At 49.7% G+C, this 22,887-nt stretch overlaps 1 protein-coding gene across 2 annotated transcripts; it reads left to right on the top strand.

Annotated features, from left to right (window-relative positions):
• Nucleotides 1-1,884: 1,884 nt before the first annotated feature.
• On the top strand, nucleotides 1,885-22,487 carry TRA2B (transformer 2 beta homolog). Of its 2 annotated transcripts, XM_054074314.1 has the most exons (9): nucleotides 1,885-2,185; nucleotides 10,914-11,047; nucleotides 14,874-15,036; nucleotides 15,834-16,022; nucleotides 17,040-17,155; nucleotides 18,740-18,823; nucleotides 19,909-19,971; nucleotides 21,256-21,329; nucleotides 22,071-22,487. In XM_054074314.1, the coding sequence occupies exons 1-9, from the start codon at nucleotides 2,150-2,152 to the stop codon at nucleotides 22,079-22,081; spliced, it is 870 nt and encodes a 289-aa protein (XP_053930289.1). In that variant the 5' UTR covers nucleotides 1,885-2,149; the 3' UTR covers nucleotides 22,082-22,487. The 2 variants fall into 2 exon arrangements, with proteins under 2 accessions (XP_053930289.1, XP_053930288.1); XM_054074313.1 differs by lacking the exon at nucleotides 10,914-11,047 and having other exon boundaries at nucleotides 2,032-2,185.
• Nucleotides 22,488-22,887: the final 400 nt, after the last annotated feature.

Raw genomic sequence — 22,887 nt, 5'->3', positions numbered from 1 at the left:
CAACAGTGCAGGGATGGGGTATGGCAGGGGGTGGAACTGGATGCACTTTGTGGTCCTTTCCAACCCAAACCATTCTGTGATTTTGTGACTCACTGTGATGGAACACCAGCAGAGAATTGAGATGAAAGCATTGAAAAGCGGCATTAAAACCAGCTCTGGTTTCTTTAAATCGGCGAAGGCTGTGAAAATACCGTTCACCTTCCTCTTCGGTTGACAAATTCATCTTTGTGCTCTGGGGCTGGGAGGGAGAAGGCAGGCAGCCAAGCGGCCTCCAACTTGTCTCTTCTCATGAGTGTCAAAAGTTACTGGCAGTGGAGCTGGAGTCTCTCCTGGGCATCCCAGGAGCACCTGGGAGTCTGCAGTGCCGGAGCTGCTCGCACGAAGCAGAGCTCGCCCACGTTTCCAGAGCGTTGAATCAGTGTTTTGCTTCACCCGGAGGGCTGTGTTTGAAGTCCTGTCTGCCCGCTCCTTGTGGGTGTCCTCGTGTCATCCCCGTGAGACGGAGAACCTCAGCCCTCGGGGGAGGACGGTGCCTCCCTGCGGCTGCCGGGCTCGCCAGGGTGAGGGCAGAGAACCGCGGACTCACTGGGGCTGGAAACTCCCCTCAGCTCATCCAGCCCAAGCACCAGCCCAGCGCCCCCGCTCCGGCTGAACCGCGTCCCCAAGCGCCTCCTCCGCGGGGGTTTGGAGCCCTCCAGGCGGGCCGGGACACGGCCGCGGGCGGTGCTCTGCTGCCCCCCCGGGGCGGGAGAGACACAGCCGAGCGACCACAGAGCGGTTTGGGCTGGAAGGGACCTCAAAGCCCATCCAGTGCCACCCCTGCCATGGGCAGGGACACCTCCCACTGGATCAGGGGCTCCAAGCCCCATCCAACCTGGCCTGGAACCCCTCCAGGGATGGGGCAGCCACCACTGCTCTGGGCACCCTGGGCCAGGGCCTCCCCACATTTCTGCCTAAGATCTCATCTCCATCTCCCCTCTTTCAGCTGAAAACCATTTCCCCTCATCCCATCGCTGCCCTCCCTGATCCAGAGCCCCTCCCCAGCTTTCCTGGAGCCCCTTTCAGCCCTGGAAGCTGCTCTAAGGTCTCCCCTGAGGCGTCTCTTCTCCAGGCTGAACAACCCCAACTCTCCCATCCTGCCCTCGCAGCAGAGGGGCTGCAGCCTCGCGGGAAGCACCGAAGGGCGGGGGGCGGGGCTTCACGCGCAATGGGCGGGACTTAACCGGGGTCGGGCTTTCCCTCGGTGACGCTAGAAGTGGGCGTGGCCTCCTTACCCAGGGAGGAGTGGGCGGGGCCTGGCTTATAGGGGCGGAGCCGGACACAGCGGGGGCGGGGCCTGTAGCGGGGGCGCGGTTTGATGCACCATCGTGGCCTGCCGATGCAAGAGGGCGTGATCCGATAGCGGGGCGTGGCCTCGTGTCACGAGGTGGGGTTGGTTGCGCGGGGTCGTGGCTTGTGGATGAGGAGGCGTGTCTGTCTCTGAGGGGACGTGGCCCGTTCGTGCGAGGGCGTGGTCTGTACGTGACGGACGTGGTCTATGTGAAGGGGCGTGTCCTGTCTGCGAGGGCTTGACCAGTGTTCACGAAGGGGCGTGGTCTGTACGCGGGGGGGCATTGTTCTGTGCGGGGGCGTGGCCTGCGGAGGGCGTGGCCTGTGCGCAGGGAAGGCGTGGTCTGTGTGCTGAGGGCAGTGCTGTGCACACGGGGGCGTGGTCTCTTTGAAGGGGCGTGGTCTGTCACTGGGGAGAGTAGCCTGTGCAGGGGCGTGTTCTGTATACGCATGAGGCGTGGCCTGTAGTGAGTAGGCGTGGCCTGTGCTCAAGGGGGTGTGGCCTGTCAGCAAGGGAAGGCATGCGCTCAAGGGGGCGTGGCCCGCACGTGAGGGGCGTGGCCTAGGCTCGAGGGGCGTGCTCTCAGTGTCGTGTCCTCGATGGGGCGTGGTCTATCGGCGGGGGCGTGGCCTGTGTTCGCGGGGGCGTGGCGCGCCTGGCGCGCGCTCTCGCGTCACTTCCCCTGCGGCGGGCGCGGCGGCGGCGGCGCGCGGGACGATCGCTCGGCGTCGGTTCGGGTCCGGTTCGATTGGGCGGCGGCGGCGCTCGGGACCGGGCGGGGAGGAGGAGCAGGAGGAGCAGGAGCGGCGCGGCGGGACGATGAGCGACAGCGGCGAGCAGAACTACGGCGAGCGGGTAAATGCAGGCGGCCCCGCGACCCCCACGACCTCCCTCCCCCTTCACTCATTCCCCGCTCCCCGCGCGTCCCGGGGGCGGCGGGAGGGGCCCGGGGGGGGGGAGCCGGGGCGGTGTGTGCCCGCACGGGGCCCGGCGCCATCTTGGGCTGTGGCGGCCGGGAGCCACAAAATGGCCGAGGGGAGCGGGGCGGGCGGGGAGAGGCCCCGGGGGGGCCGCGGGGCCGCAGGAGGTGAGGAGAGGGGCAGGCCCGGGGCAGGAGGCCGGGGGGGGTTAAGCTGAAGTAGAGCTCGGCTTCGTCCGGTTGTGTGCTTTGGGAGTCAGACGCAGTGTACCTCCGAGCGCGTTTTCCTTACGTGAGAAACACCCCTTCGCTGGTAAAATATTGAGAAGGACAAAGTCTTCGAGGCGAAGGCAATATTTTTATTTTACGATTCAGCCCTGAACTGGATGCCCTTCTAAAAAAGGCATGACATTGCACAGTGGGTACATGGACTAGTTTTAGACAAAGAACCGTAGACATCTTCAAAGCATGCTCTTTTTTTTGGATTATCCAGCCTTGTCCGGAGATTCCCTTCAGTTTATCTCCTGCAGCAGCTGCATCTTACAAGACAACTAAGCATAAATTCTCGCAGGCCTAAGACAGGTTATCTCTTGACCTGAAACAGTTACAACCTACAAGACAGATTTAGATGATGAGATAATTAAACATACAAACCAGCTGCAGCAAAACTTACCAATTAATTCTCACACTTAAAGCAGTGGTTTTCCAGGCGCTGTGCGTTGTTTGGAGGTGAGAACGCCCTGTGTTCAGCCTGATCCGTGCTGAGCAGAGGGGGCTCCTTCTCAAATCCCCTCTTTGCAGCCTCTCCCCATCTCAAACGCAAGGTCAGCCAGAGCTGGAGCCAAATCCAAGTGAACAGAGATTTCACTGTTGTGAGGCTCATAACAGCATTAAAATCAGACCTTGGAAAGGAATGGAGTACTCATAAGATTTCTGGGAGAATTTATCCCCCTTTATCTAAGTGGGAGATCTCTGCTGGCTGAGCTCTTGTCTTGCTGCACATAGAATCATAGAATAGTTTGGGTTGGAAGAGACCTTAAAGATTATCTAGTTCCAACCCCGTGCCATGGGCAGGGACGTCCCGCTAGCTCAGGCTGCCACATCTTTGATGGAGATCACTCTCCCGTGTTTATTTGGCTTAATTAAAGGGCGCTTGCTTTCTAAAACTCCAAAATTAGTCTTACAGACTTTATTTGCTGGTGATTTTGGTATCAGTCTGATCTGTGCTGAACAGATGTCTTTTCTGTAATGGCCTCTGTTTGCAGCCTCTTCCCGTCTCAAATGCAAGCTCAGGCAGAGCTGGAGCCAGCTCCAAATTAGCAGAGATTTGACTGTTGTGAAGTTCATAATAGCATTAAAATTAGTCCTTGGAAACTAATAGAATGTGCTTAAGATTTTATCCACGTGTGTATTTATGGGGAATCTCTTCTGTCCCAGCTTTTCTCTCGTTGCACATGATCAATGGAGATTGCTGCCTCACGTTGCCCAGCCCTGACAAAGGGTGCTCGCTTTTGTAAAACTCCAAAACGAGTCTTAGAGAGTTTATTCGCTGGCATTTTCGTTATCAGACCCTTTAATCAGAGCTGGGCAGTGTGAGGAAGTGATCTCCATCCATGTGCAGCAAGACAAGAGCTGAGATGGAACAGATTTCCCATCTACATGCATATATGATAGAGAAAATGCCGGCAAATCAAACTCTAGGAATCATTTTGGAGTTTTAGAAAGCGAGCAGCCTTTGTCAAGGCTGGGCAGCACAAGGCAGCGATCTCCATCAATTGTGCAGCCAGACAAGAGCTGGGACAGTGTATTTCCCACCTGTCTGCGTATGTATAGATCTTCCCAGAAATCTTACGCGTGTTCTGTTCCTTTCCCAGGACTCACTTTAATGTTTTTAAAATGTTAATGAATTTAGAGGTGATTGCTATAGTCAGAAGGGTCAAACCTCAAACAGAACCTTCTCATTGCCCTTTGTGCAACCTGGGGGAGATGCTGAAACCGCCCCATGACTGCAAGGTGCTCCTCTGAAAAGAAATCATGAAAGTCATGAAACTGTGAACCTGCAAAAAGGGGACCCGTTTCCCCCTTTCCTTAGGGAGAAGGGGGACCCTTGAGTAAATTTATTGGCTTTTTAGCAAAACTAGTCTTGAATGGGTGCCATAGGGGTAATTATAGAGGTCAAAAGTAGTCTGGTAAGCAGAGTGAGCCGAAGAAGGGTGTAATAACTGAGAAACGCAAGGACTAATGATTTTACTTCAATACCAGCAAGAGAATGGCGATGGTTCCGTAGTGAAGGAACAGCCATGAGAGATCGTGTGAAGATGGTTTAGGATTGGGAGGGTAAAAGATCAAGATAGTATGAATTTTTTTTATGAATATGCAGGACCTTTCTGGGAATTCTATGAATATTTATCCATCTGTAGTGTATAAAATTGTGGGGTCTATGCTGGGGACGTCACACTCGAGTTTGGAGGGTCTGTCCCCCCGAGGGTCCAGAATTAGTGCAGGCTCTGAGTAACCTATGCCGCTTGGCTGCTGCACACCCGGCCACGGAGCCGCATTCCAGACAACGCTCCTGTCTGGATGGAATTTTGCTCGCACCTGCTCCAGAGGTGCTGGCTGAGCTTCACCTCTGTGATGTGCGCCTGCTGTGCAGGTCACCTACAGCTGGTTTTTCTCCAATCTTGTTTTCCTTTGAAGTCTTAATCTTTTATGGCTACAGACAGGTGTAGTGCAGGGGTGTTTGTTTTTTTTTTCAGCATCAGTCTGTAACTTTTAACTCCCTGCAGTGTCAGAGGTGGGTACACAGCTTGAATTGTAAACCTCACTGAGATGGCAAGAAAAAAGAAAGAGAATGTCGTAGAATCCTGGAATGGTTTGGGATGGAAGGGACCTCAAAGCCCCTCCAGTTCCACCCCCTGCCATGGGCAGGGACACCTCCCACTGGATCAGGGGCTCCAAGCCCCATCCAGCCTGGCCTGGAACCCCTCCAGGGATGGGGCAGCCACAGCTCATCCTATCCCATCTCATAGAATCATAGAACCACGGAATGGTTTGGGTCAGAAAGGACTTCAAAGCCCTTTCAGTTCTAAGCCCCATCCAACCTGGCCTCGAGCACCTCCAGGGATGCGGCAGCCACTGCTTCTCAATGTCATAATTCTGAGCAGAAATTTAAGGTGTTTTTTTAAAAATATGGGCTTTTCTTATTCAGATTCGCTGTGACAAAGCTTTAGTAGTCTGAGTCTCGCTACTTCAGGGTGGATGGGGTCTGTAGGAAGAGAAAAATGCTGGCAGGAACCCAGTGCGGAAGGATTCCAGAGCAGACCCGTACACCCCCAGTATCATCTTCTCGTTGATGCCTTTGTGTCGCTCGTACAGCTGGTGTGGATTTAGCGAGGGCGGTATCTTTGACCTTGCCCGAGGTGGATTTCTCTGTGCTAATTTCTATAAAATGTTTTAATTGCTGTTGTACAAGTTGGACTGAAAGCTGTTTAAAGACAGTGGCCTGGCTTTAGTCGAGTTTGCCAGGGCATCCTGTGGGGTATTTTCAGTCAGAACGAGCGGGCATGTTAAAATCTTGATAGCGAAGTCCTTTTAAAACATCACTGGGCAGCGAATGATAGGGCAACAATCGCATCCCACCTGCTTTTCTGTTTTCTCTTTTCTGTGTTTTTATAAAGGCTTAGAACGAGTTCAGACCTGAATTCTTGTGACTCGTAGAGAGGTGAGCTGTGTGCAGGGTACGCGTTTGTAAAAGCAGGAGGCAAAACCACAGTGTGGGTCAGGAAGCAGCTTTTCTAATGCTATTGTCAGTGTTATTTATACTTTTTCCTTACTTAAGGCTTGCATTTTACCAAGTCAGTGGCTTTCTGCTTTTCCAGGCTGGAAGCGCTGAGGTCTCTGTAGGGTAGAACAGTGTTTGGATAAATAATCTGGATAAATAATGACTTTATAAGTGCCTGTTGAGCTGTTCCCAACAAGGGTTGTGCTCTTGAAAATGTGTTCCTGCCTTCTCCCTTGTACTCGGGCAGGTCTGGGAATGACATCAGCTCATTTTTTTTCTGATTCTGTTTCCAGCTGCGCTGGTTTGCAGCCTGAATTCGATGGCGTAGCCACCTGTCCTCACTGGGGACAAAGACTAAACACCGCTTTTGCAAGCCGTGGGATATGTTGTCTCAGCAGCAACACAAGCTTAAACTGGCTTATGTTGCAGGTTAAAAAGAGAAGAAAAAGGTCCCCAGTCAAATTCTCTGTCGCAGCTTATGCTCCGTAGTGGGATTAAACTGGTCATAACTGAAGAGACTATGAATTATTAAATGTCACTAATGCTTTGTATGCTGAAGGTACTTGAAGTACTCAGTTTGCTGTAAGAACTGCCACGTGTTTCCGAGTCGCTTCTGTTTTGTTTTCATTCATTGAAGCTGTGCTGGCTGGAGCGTGTGTGATTTGGGCCCGGAAGGGTTGGAAGGGAAGAGTAGTTAAAGGGGAAAACCAAGGAGTCTCGTCCTGTGGATTAGTGTCTGATCAGAAACTGTTCCACACTGTACATGGGTTTGTAGTATGTTTTTTTTATCCAAGAACTTGAATGTCAGAAATGCTGAATCAACAGATCTGCTTACAAGGTGCTTTAATACATTAAAAAAAAGTCATAGAAGTGTGGAAAGATTTGGGTTGGAAGGGACCTCAAAGCCCATCCAGTCCCACCCCTGCCATGGGCAGGGACACCTCCCACTGGATCAGGGGCTCCAAGCCCCATCCAACCTGGCCTGGAACCCCTCCAGGGATGGGGCAGCCACCACTGCTCTGGGCACCCTGGGCCAGGGCCTCCCCACCCTCATGGTGAAGGATTTCTTCCTAATATCTCATCTAACTCTTCCCTCTTCCGACTTAAAGCCGTCAAATGCCGTGTTTCTGCTAGGAGGCTCCAAGGAAGTGGTTTGGGAAGGTCAGGAGCAATGCGATAGCTTGCTGCCACGCAAAGGGCAGGTCGTTCTGTGTTCCCACATCATCAGCTGGTGCTTGATGTGGCTTCTTGGCAGCTGACGCAGTGCAGAGCTGTCAGAACGCAGCCTGCGGTGGTGATGGATCCATTCCAGGCGGGCTCGGCGCATGGAATGGTCCCACGGGGTCCATGCTCAGGTCCTTAACTTGGTGCTTCACAACACATTCTTGGCTTGGTGGAGTTTGGAAAGGGCTTGTTCTGCTTCCCCTCGGAGGAGATTCCCGGTCCCCGAGCAGCGATCCAATCGCATGCTTCAAGGGAAAAGAGGCAAAAGTGTCTGCTTTCCTGCTGGATCGCTCGCCAAACTTGGTAGTGGAGGGGCTGAAGTAAAGTGAAGTCAGCATAAACACTTTAAGTAAACCTGGCTGCGGATTTGATAATGCAGTGGGAGGCTGCACCTTTCTTTAGGAACATGAGGGGGAATCCCTACATTTATAGGGATTTAGGGTTTAAAAAGTACTAATAGTTTTATTTGCCTATATTTGATTTTGTTAAGTAACTGAAATCTGAGAGTTTTGTTCCCGTGAGGAAGAACTGGATCTGAGAAGCACAAAGACCACATGGTCCTCAGTTCCATACCTCACAGCTGCTTCTGTCCATGGAAACCTTTTGTCTCCTGCCCCCCAAATAATCCTGCTGCTGTGACGTTCCCTGCTGGTGGCATAGGTGGCTGTGACACATCTTTATGAATGCGCTTAGAGGCGTTAAAAATACCATCCCTCAGCATCACACGTGGGGTTTAATGGGCTTAAAGTATGGAAAGAATCATTTGGAAACCACAGCCTGGACTTCAAGGCTTACAGTTGAATTCCAGCGATGCGTGAAGAACTGTTGGTAAAGATCAAGGGATCTGGTGGGCTTTAAAATCTACACTTTAACCTTTTTGTTGTAACCCTGAACTTGCATTTAATAGCAAACACCAGTCCTGATCAGGTTACCAGCAGTGTTTGAGCACAGGCAGAGTAAAGGAGGTTGTTTCTTCTCTCTTCTTCACGTGTTGGGACAGGAGCCTACTATGGCATTTTCAGAAACCTTAAAATTCACAAAGCAAAGGAAGAAAAAGTGTAAGAAGAAAATGTGGGCCCAGAAAGCCAGAGAGCAGAAACTGCCCACTTTCAGTGAACCCTGGGTGGCGTTTGGAGGGCAGCGAGCGCCCGGGGGTGGGAATGTGGGGTAGGGAGGGATTTCTGGGCCAGGGCTGGGGGGAGCAGCTCTGACTGAGGGGTTATTCCAATAATACCTGGAGCGGGCCAGGTGCAGCAAATTCCTTTGAGGCTGGAAGTAGTAGGGAAATGCTGTAATTCTGTGAGATAGGCTAGATCCAAGAGAAGGGTTTCAAAGGCTGATCTGGAAACACAGTGTGGATGTTTAAAACCTGGGAGGTGTAAAATCGCAAGGAGCAAGATGGAAATAAGCCAGCTGTTTAATTTCCAATTTGGATATACAGTTGTCTTAAGGGTTTTTTTCTTCCTACGTTTCTTCTTGGATCCCAGGTGTCCGGTTTCCACATCAGCCAAGAGCATCTGAAAAATATATCAAACAGATGAAGACTTCAGTCACTTGCTTTGGCTAGTACCGATTGCTCTACTGATTTCTTCAAAGCTCATTGACTTCTAAAAACCCTAAAAGAGGGGGCGGGGTGTGTTTCGGGGCAAGATCCTGCCTTGGGTGTGCATTCCTCAGGTCCTTGTCAGTCTTAGACCGCCTGTACCTGGCTGTGACTCCCTCTGCCTGGCTGGAACCTGCCAAGCATTACGTGTTGTGACCAGAAGTATTTTTCCTCAAATGAAGAATGGCCCCTATTTTGGGTTTTGTACCTTCTTTAAAAGACTTCTTAATTATTACATTAATGTCTTAATGAACACATGAACTCAGCACTCATCTCCGTGGGCTGTTTTCATTAAAGTTAGCCATGGGTTGAAGTTATTTGTAACTGAAATGAATATTGCCAGCACTTGCGCTGCCCTTTGCGGGTTGGGGCAGGAGCTGGTTGTGGTTTAGAGCAGTTCCCTAAATGTTCTGCCAGAGAAGAATATGGCCTTGATCAGCTTTGCTCGATTTCTCTTGCTCTTGGTATTGAAAATCTGCTTTATTCTGCAAACTGTGTCCCTCCTCCTGGGTGGTGTGTGCTCGGCAATTGTAAACTTTGGTGTCAGTTATGTGGAAGTGGTTTAAACGCGATTAAATTTTGGGTCAGTAAATGACTTTCTGAATGCCTGTGAGGGTGAGTGCTGAGGTTTAAGAGATATTAGCGATAAAACAAGTGTTTCGAGAAAAATCTGGTTTTCCTGCATCGTTGGTGAGCGTTCCTGATCAGAAGGGATGTAAAATTTAGTTGTTTGGGTTTAGGAGAACATAGAATTCTGCTTCTTGAATACCTTGAAATCAATAACACCTTCCAGAGTGCTGGAGCCGAGGGTTTGCGCCACGCAGCTGAATTTGTATCTTACACTGATTATGCTGCATTATACTAATTAAACCAAAACTAACAGTTGCAAATGCTAATTAGGTTGTGTCGTTACCAAAGCAGACACGAGGAAATACTAGAGCAGCTGGGGTTTTGCTCCAGAACGGTTGGTTTTGCACAGAGTCTGATTTTCAGGCAGTGGAAACTTGCCTTGCTGGGCAGCAGGTGGCCTGCCTGCGTCATTGCGGCGGCGCAGCAGCGTAGGTGTGAGCGTGCTCCCAAACCTCCAAACCAGGCGTTTTAAACCCTGAGTGTCCCCAGAAGCACCCTCGCTGTGCGGCATTGAAGGATCGGCCACCTTGTGCTCTCGACACTCCAAGGGCATGTTGGTTGCTCGTCTCTGGCCGCAGCAGGGACCTCGCTTAGGTCATTCCTTGTGGATTTTGGCTAAGTATGTGGCTGCCGGCGCAATGTACTTTGAGTTTCCTAACACTAGAATCCATCAGTAGCTCTTCGGTCGATTCGCTGTGCATTTGCTATTAAATATAGGCATAAATAGCAAATTCAGTTACTTAGTCCTAAGTTAAACCGAATCTGTTTATAAAATAGTAGGGCATTTGATAGATTCGACTCAAAACATTTTTTTTCTAGTTTCAGTTTTGGCACTAGATTTTATCCTGGAGTTTTTAAATATTCTTCATCCTGTTCTTTTTCTATTAAGGTTAATGGTGAAGAAGGAAAATGCGGAAGTCGCCATTTGACAAGTTTTATAAATGAGAATTATTTGAAGCTCAGGAATAAGTGAAGCTGAAATTTGAAAAAAAAGAAAGTGAATGCATGCTAATTATCAGACCAGAAGTCCCACTTGTAGAATATTGAGCAATTTGTGTGAAGTGGGGAAGATGAAAGAAGTCAGAATTTGAAACGGAAGAATGAAGAAAAGGAATAAAAATGAAGTTAAGATAAGAAGTAATCTGGAATCTGAAAGCACTACGCTAAGTAATTACTAGTCTGTTTATGTGTCCCTGTATATTTTGCTAAACATGCATGCATTATCTGTTTAATAGCAAAAATATATGCAGGGTAAAGAAGTGTCTACCAGGGAAAAAAAAACCTTCTTAACAATCTCGGCAGTTCTAATGCCAACTGCCCGGACACATAGCTATGAATTGTTACCGTTATTGCACTGGAGCTTGTTTACAGACCACAGGTAAACAAGGAATTGTGTACAAATTAGGCTTTCGATATCTGCGTGCAGGAATCCCGTTCTGCTTCCAGAAGCGGAAGTGCTCATGGGTCTGGCAAGTCGGGGAGGCACACCCCTGCAAGATCTCGCTCTAAGGAGGATTCCAGGCGCTCCAGGTCAAAATCTAGATCCAGGTCTGAATCCAGGTGAGTTTCCTTCTTTTACCTCTTCCTCCTCTTTGCAAGTCAGACGGTTGTGTCAGAGGTGACCTGAAATCCAGTGCAGCCCAGTTCTGTTTCCCGAGATTACTGGAGGTCTGTGAGCATGGTGTACACACGTGGTGTCAGGAGTCGAAAAGCCAAACCATCAAGTTAGATCTTTGTGCAGCTTTCTTGAAGAGGTAGTCAGCTACGGAGGCTGTTTGGAGGTGACCTGCCTTCTAAGTCGTGGGATAACGGCTGATTTCTGAGCAGGAAGCCCTAGGAACTCTAGGTCTTGGTTTTGCCGTGGATTGAAAGAGATAGGTGCATTGACAGATGTTCTGTTTCAGGTCATGAGAGTGTGTGATGTTTCCTCACTGGAAGCAGAGATGTTTCTGGAGGACTTAGTGGTGTGTCCTGTGAGAAGCAGCTGGAGAGAGAAATGGGAATGTCAACAGACAGCTGCCTGGCCTTTTAAATACATGTTAATTTAACTTTAAAGCTTTCCAGTCTGTTAATTTTTAAGATGAGACAGCTTTCCAAGCTCCCAAAAGCAGTTGTGGAGAAAGCAGCTTGGTTATTGCATTTGTCACGTGGCAACGCAGATGTGCACTGTGAGAATGCATTTTGCTCCGTATCCTTATGCTCATCTGCTAAACAAGCTGTACGCAGGGACAAAATTCCTCTTGAAACTATTAACGGACAGAAAATATCCCAGTAGTCTAAAAATCAGACTATGAACATCACAGCTGGCCACTCCACGTTTGCTTTACTGGTGTGTATTTAATGAAGAAAGAATAGGAAGGCAACCAACCTGTCAATAAGCGAGTGAGATTATTTTCTTAAGAGTCTGGCTAACTGAGCGCTGACCGCAGAAACGAGCGTGTTGATCATTCCTTTACTTATTTATAACCGCTCAGGTTAAAAAACGCGGGTGTTTCAGCAGTGGAGTTTCCAGCTGAGCTGCTCACAGCATAGTTTTACACATCTGAGCAGTGAATGAAGCCTGCCAGAGCACAGGGGCGGGTGGGAGGAGGGATCACAACTCCAAAAGTCATTGTGCTGCTTAAAGCTCCCTGCAAGATCAAAGACGTCAGCTCCAAAGGCTTTTGTGAGGTTGAAAACACTTGGGAAATTGTGACAGCAGAGCTCGTTTGTTCCGCGTGCTTCAGGCACAGGCATCAAGTCATGCGCTGGGCAATCCCTGGAATGAAGAATAAATACTATTGAATGAATAAATATTTGGTAGAGTACCAGCGCTGTCCGGGGTGTGGGATCAGGATTGCTGTCAGTGAATGATCCGTGGGGCAGCTCAGGGAGGGTCCCGCTCCAAACCCAGCTCTGGGCAGTCAGCCCCGAGCTCAGACCGTGTTCTCAGGGCTTCAGCCAGCTGGGTCTTGAAAACCTCAGAGGATGGAGACTGCACACGCCTTTGGGGAAGGTTTTGATTTAAAATAAGCAAGTCAGGTCCCAGCCCAACACATCCTTCTGCACCTCAGTCCGTGTCCCCTAGGGATTCCGTACTCTTCAGAGCACCACGTTATCGCCTGTTGTGTAAGGATGCGCTCTCAGCTTGTGTAAAATGCTGTGAGAAGCCAATACAGGATCTAGAATTGACGTGAAACTTGGTGAATCATTTACTCTCACCTTTTAAATGATACCCTGGCAACTTGACTTTTTAGTTTTCCATGTACAATGGTAGACGCTTACGGCTTCTGCCGCCTCCTGAGCATTTAACAGCTGTCCGGAAAATGCCTCTGGCCGGAAAGGCTGGAAGAGTAGCGCAGCATTAGTGTGGTGTTAGCAGAATTGTGTCAAGGCACCTATGTAGAACCAACATGCTTATATCTGTTTTCAGTGCCATCACACGTTTGGATGTGATCACGAGCAGGTCATCCAGCCCTGGCTCTCAGCGGAGAAATAACCCTGGGAGAACTTCCAGATTTCTTGGCAGTTTCGGTTACAAATGTATTTTTGAGTTACCAGCTTTATAAATTAAACGTTGATTTGGGAAAAAATCTGTCTCCTGGTGTATTTATCAGTTGGGGCGTGAATGTTCTTGGCTTACAAATCTGCTTCTGTTGCAGTTTTCACCAGCTTGTGATCTGTGGCTGACTCTGAAGCCAATTCATAACGAAGGAAAAGGGTTTTCAGCCGTGGTGGCTTTGCAGCAGAGAACAACGGCAGTGACGTTTAACGCAGCGATATAAGCAGTGCCTGTTTAAAATAAGCCTTGTTCTCTCACTTAAGGGGTTGGCTGGTTTAGAAGTGTCCAACTCCTGGTCAGCATGTCTTTTGTTACCCGGAACATCTCTTTTTGCTGGTTTGCCCTATTTTTCTTCTGGCAGCGGCCGAAACAGGGCTGTATGCTAGCGTTGAACCTGTTTTAATTATTATTTCTGGTTTCTTTACTGTCTTCCCTACCTCAGGGAAGCTCTCTCTTTTTTTCCTCTTACTTTCTGCTGCCAAACATAATGTGTTCTTTCGAAGTGTGTAGTTAGAAGTGGTGTAATAGGACACGCTGAGGCTATTCCTCCGGGATGTGCATGCATGCTTAAAGCTGAGGAAGACAGAACTTGGCTCTCCCCGTGAGGCTGAAGGCATTTTTTAAGGAGGCCAGTCCTGTACAGAGTGTCTGTCATGCGGCGTGGCCACCTGGTGACAGCTAGTGAGAAATCCTGACCGCAGAAGAAGCTGTTAAATGCTCAGGAGCAAAAAAGGGTTGAGGTTGAGAGCTTTCTTCCTGCCAGTGTGGTGGTGGTGCTTCTGCGAGACATGGTGCGGGGACCGCAGCGCCTGTTCTCGGTCGGTGCTTGCTGCCTTGGCTCCCACAAACTAGGGGAAGGATGTAGGATGCAAACAAGAGCCTGGAGATTAATTTCTGACTAAAAGCCTCAGAATATTCCACTGTTCATTGCACTTCTTAGCCTCGCAGCTGTTTGCTTCGTAGTTTTAATAATGCAGGTTTCTCAGTGAGTGCCGTCAGCAGGACGAGCTCAGACATCGTATCCCAGTTTCAGTGTCCACCTGGCTTTCCAGATAGGATTGGGAGGGCTGAGGACTTAGCAGAAGGACTTGCAGTGTTCAGGACCTCTTCTCCATGGAGCTAGTGGTCAGGAAGCATTTCTGGAGATGCGCTGAGGAGGCTGGGGCTGAAATCGGGGAGCGGTTGTTGGACCTAAATACCCACAGTGTGACCATGCAAACATTCACACGCTGCCTTGTTGGGTGACTGGGGAGATACCAGAAGGTGGGTAAGCCCGACACCAATGTCTTCAGTCATGTTGAGCTCTGTTCCAGGCACATTTGCCAGACCTCTGTGCTGGGAATTAAGCACTGGATGAAAACTGTTTGCTTTTCAGCTTGACTGGAAGCAGCGCTATTCGAAGTGGTAGAATGAGCAAGAGTGTCCACCTCTGCAGTTGTGCTTGCTTCGTGTGAAGTCCTGTTTACTCCCGTTTCCTTGTTCTGTACAGTCTTTAAAAGAAAGCCACCCAGCCGTATTTTTACTTAAATGCTACTGCAAATGCTGTGAATATTCTGTGTTGAACCAAGAGGGCCTTGTTAGAGACAGTTAAAAGCCATCAGGGAATGAAAAGTTGACTGACATAGGAGTGGAGGTGCCTGTTGTGCAGTAGAAATGCTCCGAGAACATCAACAGTCAAATCGTAAGGATTTAGTTTGCCGTCCTTGAGAGCAGTGACTTAAATCCATTATGGCTGAATCACAGAGTGCTGCAGGCTCAAAGAAAGTGGTTATTTGGGCCTTTTTTGGTTTTGAAGGATTAAAACCCCAAACAAACCCAACGCTATCTTTTTCTTTTTCCCCTCAGATCTAGATCAAGGAGGAGTTCCCGTAGACACTACACAAGATCACGCTCTCGTTCCCGCTCTCATAGGAGATCCAGAAGTAGGTCTTACAGTCGGGATTATCGGCGCCGGCACAGTCACAGCCATTCACCCATGTCTACGCGTAGGCGCCACATTGGAAACAGGGTATGTCTGTCACAGGAAACACCCCCCAAAATCACTGACCCGATTCTTTGAGCTTCTACAGGAAAACAGCCTGCTGCCCTCTCAGGCTCAATTAAAAGATATTGCTGAATGTTAATTGTTAATTGATAAGCCGGGGTGGCCATAAGGTTGCTTAGGATCAGCTGCCTTTAGAAATGCAACCAGTGCCGCGGCCAGCGTGCGCCATGTAATAAATGAGCAAATGTATGCAGTGAAAGGGGGGGGGGAGAACTGGGAGGGACAAACATTTGTGGTGGGAGTTGTTTTTTAAAATTAGAAAGTGCAGAAAACGAAAACATTTCATTAAAAGCTGCTGCGCTGTTGTCTCTATTGAACAAGTGTTAAATAGAACACTGGCGTTGAGCTGCTTTGTGGGCTCAGGTGGCTGAACACAGTGCCGTTTGGGCTAAAGTAGGGGGGAAAGGGGTTACTGATAGAAAGGAGGATGTGATCCAGGGCTCTGTCATGTTTACATCTCTGCATGTTCAGCAGCTGGCTTTTGAGGGAGAACTGTGTGAGTCCAATGCCTGTGATGTGCTGTGGCTGTGGTTTTGTGCAGCACCCTGAGAAATGCCAAGTGTTTTTGTGAGAGAAGGCTGATGTGTCTGTAGGTTTGATTGTAACGGTGTCTGAGAGTGAGGTAACCCAACCTGAACCTCAGCACCATCTGGGTTGGTGGGTTTGTCTTGAAGCTCTGACAGTCACAATTCATGAAACACCTCATACTGCAAAAATGAGCTGTTTTATTCTAACTCTTATCTATCCATCCTTTCCTTTAGGCAAATCCTGACCCAAATTGTTGTCTTGGCGTGTTTGGATTGAGTCTGTACACCACAGAGAGAGACCTGAGAGAAGTTTTCTCCAAGTATGGTCCGATTGCCGACGTTTCCATCGTGTATGATCAGCAGTCTCGACGCTCAAGAGGATTTGCATTTGTGTACTTCGAAAATGTTGAGGATGCTAAGGAAGTAGGTTGGGATACAGAATGTACGGTGTGTTTGCTGTGTTTGAAGTGGCTGGGATATGTATTCCATAACAGGATATAGCCCGAGAGAAACTCAATGTTGAACCTTTAAAATGGTGTAGGAGCCTTTAACATGAATTCCTTTGGCCAGCATGAAATAATTGTGATTTCAGGTTGGATGGGGCTTGGAGCCCCCGGTCCAGTGGGAGGTGTCCCTGCCCATGGCAGGGGTGGGACTGGATGGGCTTTGAGGTCCCTTCCAACCCAAACCATTCTATGACAATGAAGTAGAGCAGGAAACCAAAGCAGTGTCAATCCCTATGGCATGTTACAGGGCTTGTGCTTGCGAAGTGCTGTGGAACGAACAGGGAATGCTCTGCTAGCAGGTATAGAACAGGTCTAGAACTCTGTGCTGGGAAGGGCCCTTGGAGAGCAGTGCGCTTTGGGCTGTAACTGGGCTAATGTTCTGCAGAAATTCCAGTTTCTGATGTCGTCTTTTCCAACTCTGGCATGAAGACTTCCATGCTGGGCTGGAGCTTTGGGTGTAGGACCTGCAGCATGGCAGGAAACACCCAGTGGAGTTTGGGTTTTTACTTCAGATGCGGTTATATGGCTATAATGTGTTAGGATTTGAGGGTGCGTTGGAGGAAATAAACCTTCACAGTGCTCTTTTGTTAACTCCTAAATGCTTCACTTCATGTGGCTTTGGGAGCAGCTACATCCCCCTCCATGGCCGTGTTCAAAGCTTCCCCTTAATTGTGTTATAAATGGAAGCAGTGAAACAATGGTGAAATTACATTCCTTTCAGGCTTTTTATGCAATGTCAGTAGTTATCGAACTTATCCAGTGAGCCAAGAGTGCTTGGAATTCAGGTTTGGGGTGTGTGTGTAAGGCACAAGTGAAAGCTGGACGTGTCCAAACTGAGCTGGTTGGGACTTGGTGTAACCAAGCAGTGGTTTGCAAACTGGTGTTGGTAGTGAAGTTCGTACTTAGAGCTGATTGTGTTTTATGCCCTGTTTAGGCAAAGGAACGTGCCAACGGAATGGAGCTGGATGGCAGGAGGATCCGGGTAGACTTCTCCATAACAAAAAGACCTCACACACCCACCCCTGGAATCTATATGGGAAGACCCACTTAGTAAGTTAATTTGTCTGGGTGGCTCCAGAGGACAGGATTAATTGTCTTGTGTTCTGTGTCCTCTCGAAGAGCCCCGGTTCAGTGTGGTTCTCCTGGTTGGTAGTTTACCGCAGTGCTCTGAAAGCTCTTCCCTTGTGCCGATGCTTCAGGGCTAGAAACTAAAATACAAAAAAAATCACTCTTGATGCCCAGTTACCTTGTTTGTTTAAAACATGGGTCTCCTTCACGAAAGCTGTGCTCACGTTGGTGGTGTTACCTGGCGGAGCTGCTGAATACTGAACCACTCAGCTGATCAAGGAGGCTCTTCAGAATTCCCTTTAAAAAAATCTGTGTGGATAGTGCTGCAGGAGGAGCTTTTTGCAGTTTCTAAATAATTTTCAGTTGTTGTCGTCTGTGCCTTCACGCACTGGTAGCTTCTGCCCGACTGAGTTGAAGAGTGAATCATAGAATCGTTTGGTTGGAAAAGACCTTTGAGATCAAGTCCAGCTGTCCCTGTCCACTACTAATCCAGATCCCCGAGCACCTCATCCACCCGTTTGTTAAACCCCTCCAGGGATGGGGACTCCACCACCTCCTGTGCAGCCTCTGCCAGGGCCTGAGAACCCTTTCGGAGAAGAGATTTTTCCTAATAACCAATCTAAAGCTCCCCTGGCACAATTTGAGGCCATTTCCTCCCATCCTATCCCTTGTTACTTGGGAGCAGAGCCCAGCATCCACCTCACCACAACCTCCTTTCCAGGAGCTGCAACGGATGAGGTCTCCCCTCAGCCTCCTCTTCTCCAGGCTAAACAGCCCCAGGGCCCTCAGCCGCTCCCAGAACTCCTCCAGCCCCTTCCCCAGCTCCGTTCATTTCTCTGGACGCGCTCCAGCCCCTCTCAATGTCCTTCTTGGAGTGAGGGGCCCAAAACTGAACACAGTATTCCAAGTGTGGCCTCAGCAGCACCGAGTCCAGCAGCACAATCCCTTCCCTGCTCCTGCTGGCTGCACTGAGATGATGGAACACCAGCTGCTGCCTGAGCAGCCGGGGTGTGGATTGTTCTGCCCACAGACCTCGCTTCTGACGTGAAGATGCGAGAATGTAAATTGTTTCCCCAAGACATTCAGCTGACCGTATTGGGTTTGTAGCTGCTGGTGTGTCGAGACTGCACCTTATGGTTCCTAGTGGGAAAGTTCTTCCAAAAGGAGCTTTCTGCAAGTTGGGCAGGGCGTGGAACTGAATGATCTGTAAGGTCCCTTCCAACCCAACCCATTCCATGATTCTATGATTAATATTAAAGGAAGAGGCACCACAGAATGGAATTCTTCTTGTGCCTGTGATTTGAAAAGGTTACGAGGTTTCCAAGCAAGGAGGAAAGTAGCTGTCTCCAAAATGCAAGCATTTTAAAAGCAGTTTTTAAGTAGTTCTGTTCCCATCTACACTGGTGGGAAAGCAGGAGTGCTCCCAGTGATGTGGCCCACGGGGATGTGAGATAGTGGTATAAACCCCTGTAATTGGATTGTACCTGACTGCGCCTGCTGAAACCCCTGCTGACGCTGTTAGTGGTTCCTGCTTTATTCACCGTATTTCTCTTTTGCTGCTCGCAGTGGCAGCTCACGACGACGGGATTACTATGACCGAGGGTACGACCGAGGGTACGACGATCGTGACTACTACAGCAGGTCCTACAGGTGAGCCAGTGTTTGTAATATCCGACTGCTTTGTACCTGCGCTTTCTCATCCCCGTTTCTACCAGTGCGAGCGTTCAGTGGTTGATCCTACATACGGATGCCCAAATAGTTTTGCCCTCACTGTCATTCTGGAATCTTACTATGAAATCCTTACCGAAATGATTGCTCAGTACAGATCAGATCGAGGGATGCTGCGTGCTGAGTCAGCTTTCTTCATCTACATTAAGTTTGGGAAGCAAAGTGCGTTCCCTGTGCGCTCACTTTCAAAGACACTTCTGTGGGTTCACCTGTTAGCGCCAGCGTGGTGGAAGTAGAGGTGGAGGTCTGGTGTTTGTGCTGGTGCCAGCTGACATTTTGTAGTAGGCAAAACATGGTAAGCTTCAGTGGTCACCAGGAATGATTGTGGCACCTCAGATGTTATCCAAACTAGGACACTGGGAATTGGAACATTCCCTGTTCCATACTGGACTTGTGTACAAAAAGGTTTTTTCAGCGTATTTTGCCAGGTCAGAGCTGCCCAGAGGAAAAGGCTCTGGGGGTGTTGATTGACAGTGGCTGAACGTGAGCCAGCAGTGGCCCAGGTGGCCATGAAGGCCAGCAGCATCCCGGCTTGGATCAGCCATGGGGTGGCAGCAGGAGCAGGGATGGAATTGTCCCCCTGCACTTGATGTGGTGAGGCTGCACCTCGAATCCTGGGTTCAATTTTGGCCTCCTCACTCCAAGAAGGTCTTTGAGGGGCTGGAACGCAGCTTGCAGAAGGGAGGTTGTGGCGAGGTGGGTGCTGGGCTCTTCCCCTGGTTAGCTGGTTGACAGGACAAGGGGAGATGGCCTCAGGTTCCACCAGGGAAGATTTAGGTTGGATATTAGGAGGAATTTCTCTACTGAAAGGGTTGTCGAGCCCTGGCAGAGGCTGACCAGGAGGTGGTAGAGTCCCCATCTCTGGAGGTGTTCAAAAGACAAGTAGATGTATGTGGGGATGTGGTTTCCTTGCCTGCACATCACTTCCTTATGCTCGACGATGCTTTTTGCTTGCACAATGAACTTCTTTAAGATTCTCCAATGCCGTTCTGCATTTGTGTTCACAGAGGAGGCGGCGGTGGCGGCGGCGGAGGATGGAGAGCTGTGCAAGACAGGGATCAGTTCTACAGGTACAATGGGAATGCTTCCTGTGCCCGAGCAACAGTGAAACTGTTCTTATATGCAGTGGTTTAGTATTCTGTGAACCGAGCCTAGGATCCCTGCAAGACATGAACAGAGCTGGGTGGGTGCCAAGTCCTTCGGTGAGCAGCACAATTCCTTTTGGAGGTTCTTTGCTGGTGTGTGAAGGGCTGGGGCAGCATAGGACAGGTTAGTGCAGCTTTTCACCAGGAGAACTTGGGATCTCTGCTGAGAAGGAAAGGTCCTGAGTGTTAGGAGGCTTATTTTTATTGGGAGATTTGTGGAAATAAGCAAGGATACAAAAAACTTGGGAGTGCCTGGATTTGGACGAGTTGGGGCAGGGTTGGTTGGAGCAGTGACTGCTACTCCAGTCAGGTCTTCAGCTTGGAACAAATGATGTGGATTCAGAGTTAAGGTGTGATTTGGCTTCCGCTGCGTTGGGGCGCAAAACGCTGAAATCGGGTAGTTGGGCTTCAACACAAGAGAGCTTTTGGTTGGTTTATTAGTCTGAAATAACATTCCTTGGGCCCTGTAATGATAAAACTCAAATCAGCTCTTTACGTGCTCATTAGCTTTCCCAAGGATGCTCTTGATACCAGGATCAGGTTAGAGGGATCGTCCTAAAGCTGCTGCCACTCATCTGCCACAGGCTTTGATGCAGGGATCGTACCTTGAACCCTGGGTTCAGTTTTGGGCCCCTCACTCCTAGGAGGACATTGAGGGGCTGGAGAGAAGGGAACGGAGCTGGGGAAGGGGCTGGAGAATAAGGATTCTGAGAAGAGGCTGAGGGCCCTGGGGCTGTTCAGCCTGGAGAAAAGGGGGCTGAGGGGAGACCTCATCACTGTCTGCAACTCTCTGAAAGGAGGTTGTGGTGAGGTGGGTGCTGAGCTCTGCTCCCGAGGGACAGGTGATGGGATGAGAGGAAATGGCCTCAAGTTACACCAGGGCAGGTTCAGATTGGACATCAGGAACACTGTCTTCACCGAAAGGGTTCTCAGGCCCTGGCAGAGGCGGGACAAGGAGAAATGGCCTCAGGTTACACCGGGGAAGATTTAGGTTGGATATTAGGAGAAATTTTTTTACTGAAAAGGTTCCCAGGCCCTGGCAGAGGCTGTGCAGGAGGTGGTGGAGTTCCCATCCCTGGAGGGGTTTAACAGACGGATGGATGAGGTGCTCAGGGATCTGGTTCAGTAGTGGACAGGGACAGTTGGACTCGATGATCCCAACGGTCTTTTCCAACCAAATGATTTTATGTTTCTGCTTCTCTTCCACAGGAGGAGATCACCATCCCCGTATTACAGCCGAGGGGGCTACAGGTCCCGATCCCGATCCCGCTCCTACTCACCTCGTAAGTATTCCTAGAGCTCCCATAGCGAAAGCAAATCCCCACTTCTCCTGAGCCTCTTCTGTTGAGGTTTTGTCTCCAGGAGGGCTGTTCAGCTTCGGTGCGGTCATTTCCTTTGGACCAGGGATCTCTTTAATGTTTCATTGAGCAACCGGCTGCCTCGAGGGCAGAACAAATATTTAGTTTGCAAGAAGATAAACTGGGTAATCCCACTTGTTAAAGAGCCGGAGGTGGCGTTCCTTTCCCCGGAGCTCATGGTCTGGCAGCAGCCTGGGCACCTCTAGGCCGGCGCGACTGCACTCCCAGCCTCACGCTTCAAGCGCTGAAACTAAACCTACCGAGAGAGCTTGTTAATGAGGAGCTTAACTCCAGCCAAGGCCAGAGAGTGTTTTTTCCTAAATTACTTCTTTCTGTGGAAGATAAAACTGGGTTTTGATGGCAGAAAGTTAATAAGTGCAGCAGCATCCCTTGCATGCTCACTCGTAAGGGATACAGAGGAGATGAATAGGTTGGAGACAAAGGGGAAACAGGAGAGTAAGTGTGGCCGCTTGCTGGGTGGGAAACGGCTGCCGAGGGAGCCGGGGCAGCAGGGCCGCGCGCAGTGTGCCGAAACCTCAGCCCGGCGGTGGGAATCAGGGGCAATCCCACACAGTGGGATACGAGCAGGGCTGTGCCAGCACAAGCAGTAGCAGAGATTGCTCAGGAGGTCCCTGGGGATGTCACACATGGTGGTTTCTCTTGCAGGCCGCTATTGAGGCATGACGCGTGGAGGAGCTCCCGGCGGCAGCCTGGGCCTCGGAGTTGCAAGCGTGCGGACAATATTTTCTATTGTCTCTTCTGTTTAAACCAGTGACCAGTGCCTAGTGGATAGGTGACTTTTACACCTTTTACGAGACTACTCGCGTGACGTTAAACGCTGTTTTGTTCTGCATATTCGTGTAGTTGGTGCTTCGTTTCAGGTCGTGTTCCCGAAGGAGGATGTTTTGCATGTATTTTTTTAGTCTCGATTTTGACCTCTGAAAGGTTTCTATTGTAAAGACAAACTGTTCAGTTAGCTTTTTCTACTGATTCCAAGATATTCTGAAGATCAAAACCTGTGTAAAATGCTTTCCAAAAGTGGAAAAAAAAATAATAAAAAGCAGTTTGGTTTTTCTTTTCCTATTTTGGCCAAGTGTTAAGTTCTGGGGTGAAGAGAGACTACAATGCTTAGACCATGTGTTCTGGGGCGGTGTTGAACACCCAAAAGTAGAATTCACGCTGATGTTGTGGTGCTGGGTGGTTGTTCTCTAAATTCATAGAATCATGGAATGGTTTGGGATGCAAGGGACCTCAAAGCCCATTCAGTTCCACCCCCTGCCATAGGCAGGAACACCTCCCACTGGATCAGGGGCTCCAAGCCCCATCCAACCTGACCTGGAATGCTTCCAGCCGTGGGACCTCCACTGCCCCGCTGGGCAGACTGGGCCAGGGCCTCCTCACCCTCGTTTCTCCCCAAAGTCTCATCTCCATCTCCCCTCTTGCAGCTGAAGACCGTTCCCCTCGTCCCGTTCCCGCCCTCCCT

The sequence above is a fragment of the Cuculus canorus genome, chromosome 9 (genome assembly GCF_017976375.1).
Source record: "Cuculus canorus isolate bCucCan1 chromosome 9, bCucCan1.pri, whole genome shotgun sequence".
Lineage (NCBI taxonomy): Eukaryota > Metazoa > Chordata > Aves > Cuculiformes > Cuculidae > Cuculus > Cuculus canorus.
Note: the sequence above shows the minus strand (reverse complement) of the source record. Positions and strands in the feature narration are given on the sequence as shown.

Excerpts from the sequence above, each read along its gene's own strand:
- TRA2B (XM_054074314.1), top strand. The coding sequence starts at position 2,150 with ATGAGCGACAGCGGCGAGCAGAACTACGGCGAGCGG. Across the intron at positions 2,186-10,913 it reads AGCAGAACTACGGCGAGCGG|GAATCCCGTTCTGCTTCCAG; the intron begins GTAAATGCAGGC and ends ATCTGCGTGCAG. Across the intron at positions 19,972-21,255 it reads GACAGGGATCAGTTCTACAG|GAGGAGATCACCATCCCCGT; the intron begins GTACAATGGGAA and ends TCTCTTCCACAG.